Source organism: Buceros rhinoceros, unplaced genomic scaffold (genome assembly GCF_000710305.1).
Source record: "Buceros rhinoceros silvestris isolate BGI_N320 unplaced genomic scaffold, ASM71030v1 scaffold22417, whole genome shotgun sequence".
NCBI classification, from domain to species: domain Eukaryota; kingdom Metazoa; phylum Chordata; class Aves; order Bucerotiformes; family Bucerotidae; genus Buceros; species Buceros rhinoceros.
Window position 1 is genome coordinate 5,763 of NW_010423091.1, and position 643 is coordinate 6,405.

The 643-nt window shown below is 58.3% G+C and overlaps 1 protein-coding gene across 2 annotated transcripts in view; it reads left to right on the top strand.

Annotated features, from left to right (window-relative positions):
- Positions 1 to 643, top strand: part of PHKG1 (phosphorylase kinase, gamma 1 (muscle)) — a 5,221-nt gene that overhangs the window by 3,650 nt on the left and 928 nt on the right. For both annotated transcript variants that reach the window (XM_010140313.1, XM_010140315.1), the window contains exons 8-9: positions 24 to 126; positions 210 to 335. In XM_010140313.1, coding sequence (XP_010138615.1) covers positions 24 to 126; positions 210 to 335 — 229 coding nt within the window. The remainder of the gene's footprint in view (positions 1 to 23; positions 127 to 209; positions 336 to 643) is intronic.

Consider the following 643-nt stretch of genomic DNA (forward strand, 5'->3'; position numbering starts at 1 on the left):
TTGCGGTCCGACTCGCCTCCCTGCTGGCACCGCAAGCAGATGCTGATGCTGCGGATGATCATGAACGGGGACTACCAGTTTGGCTCCCCGGAGTGGGACGACCGCTCGGACACCGTCAAAGACCTGGTAGGTGCTCGGGGTTGGGAAAACCTGGGGAGGGGGTTGCAGGCACCTGCGGTACCCTGGGCTGATCTGGTGCCCTCCTGCAGATCTCCCGGTTCCTGGTGGTGGACCCACGGCAGCGGTACACGGCCAGCGAGGCGCTGGCCCACCCCTTCTTCCAGCAGTACGACGTGGAGGAGGTCCGTCACTTCAGCCCCTTCCGGAAATTCAAGGTGAGGCTGGGCACGGGGGTGTCTCAATGCCCTGACCCTGAGCCCAGGAGCTGAGCGGTGGGATGGATTTTCCAGCTGAGCTGAGACAAACTGGGAGTTGACCGAGGCTGACGGACCTCGGCTGTGGCAGGATGTGGCAGCCTGTGTGGAGACCCTTCCCCAAGCACTATTTCACTTACTTTCTGGTGCTTCCTAAGGACTTTTTCATAGAAGAGGATTAAATAGGAAATGGGAAAAGCCTGCCTCCCCCACAAATCATTAAAAAAAAATGAAATCACTTCTGAGGGGAAGCTGACAAGCCGTACATC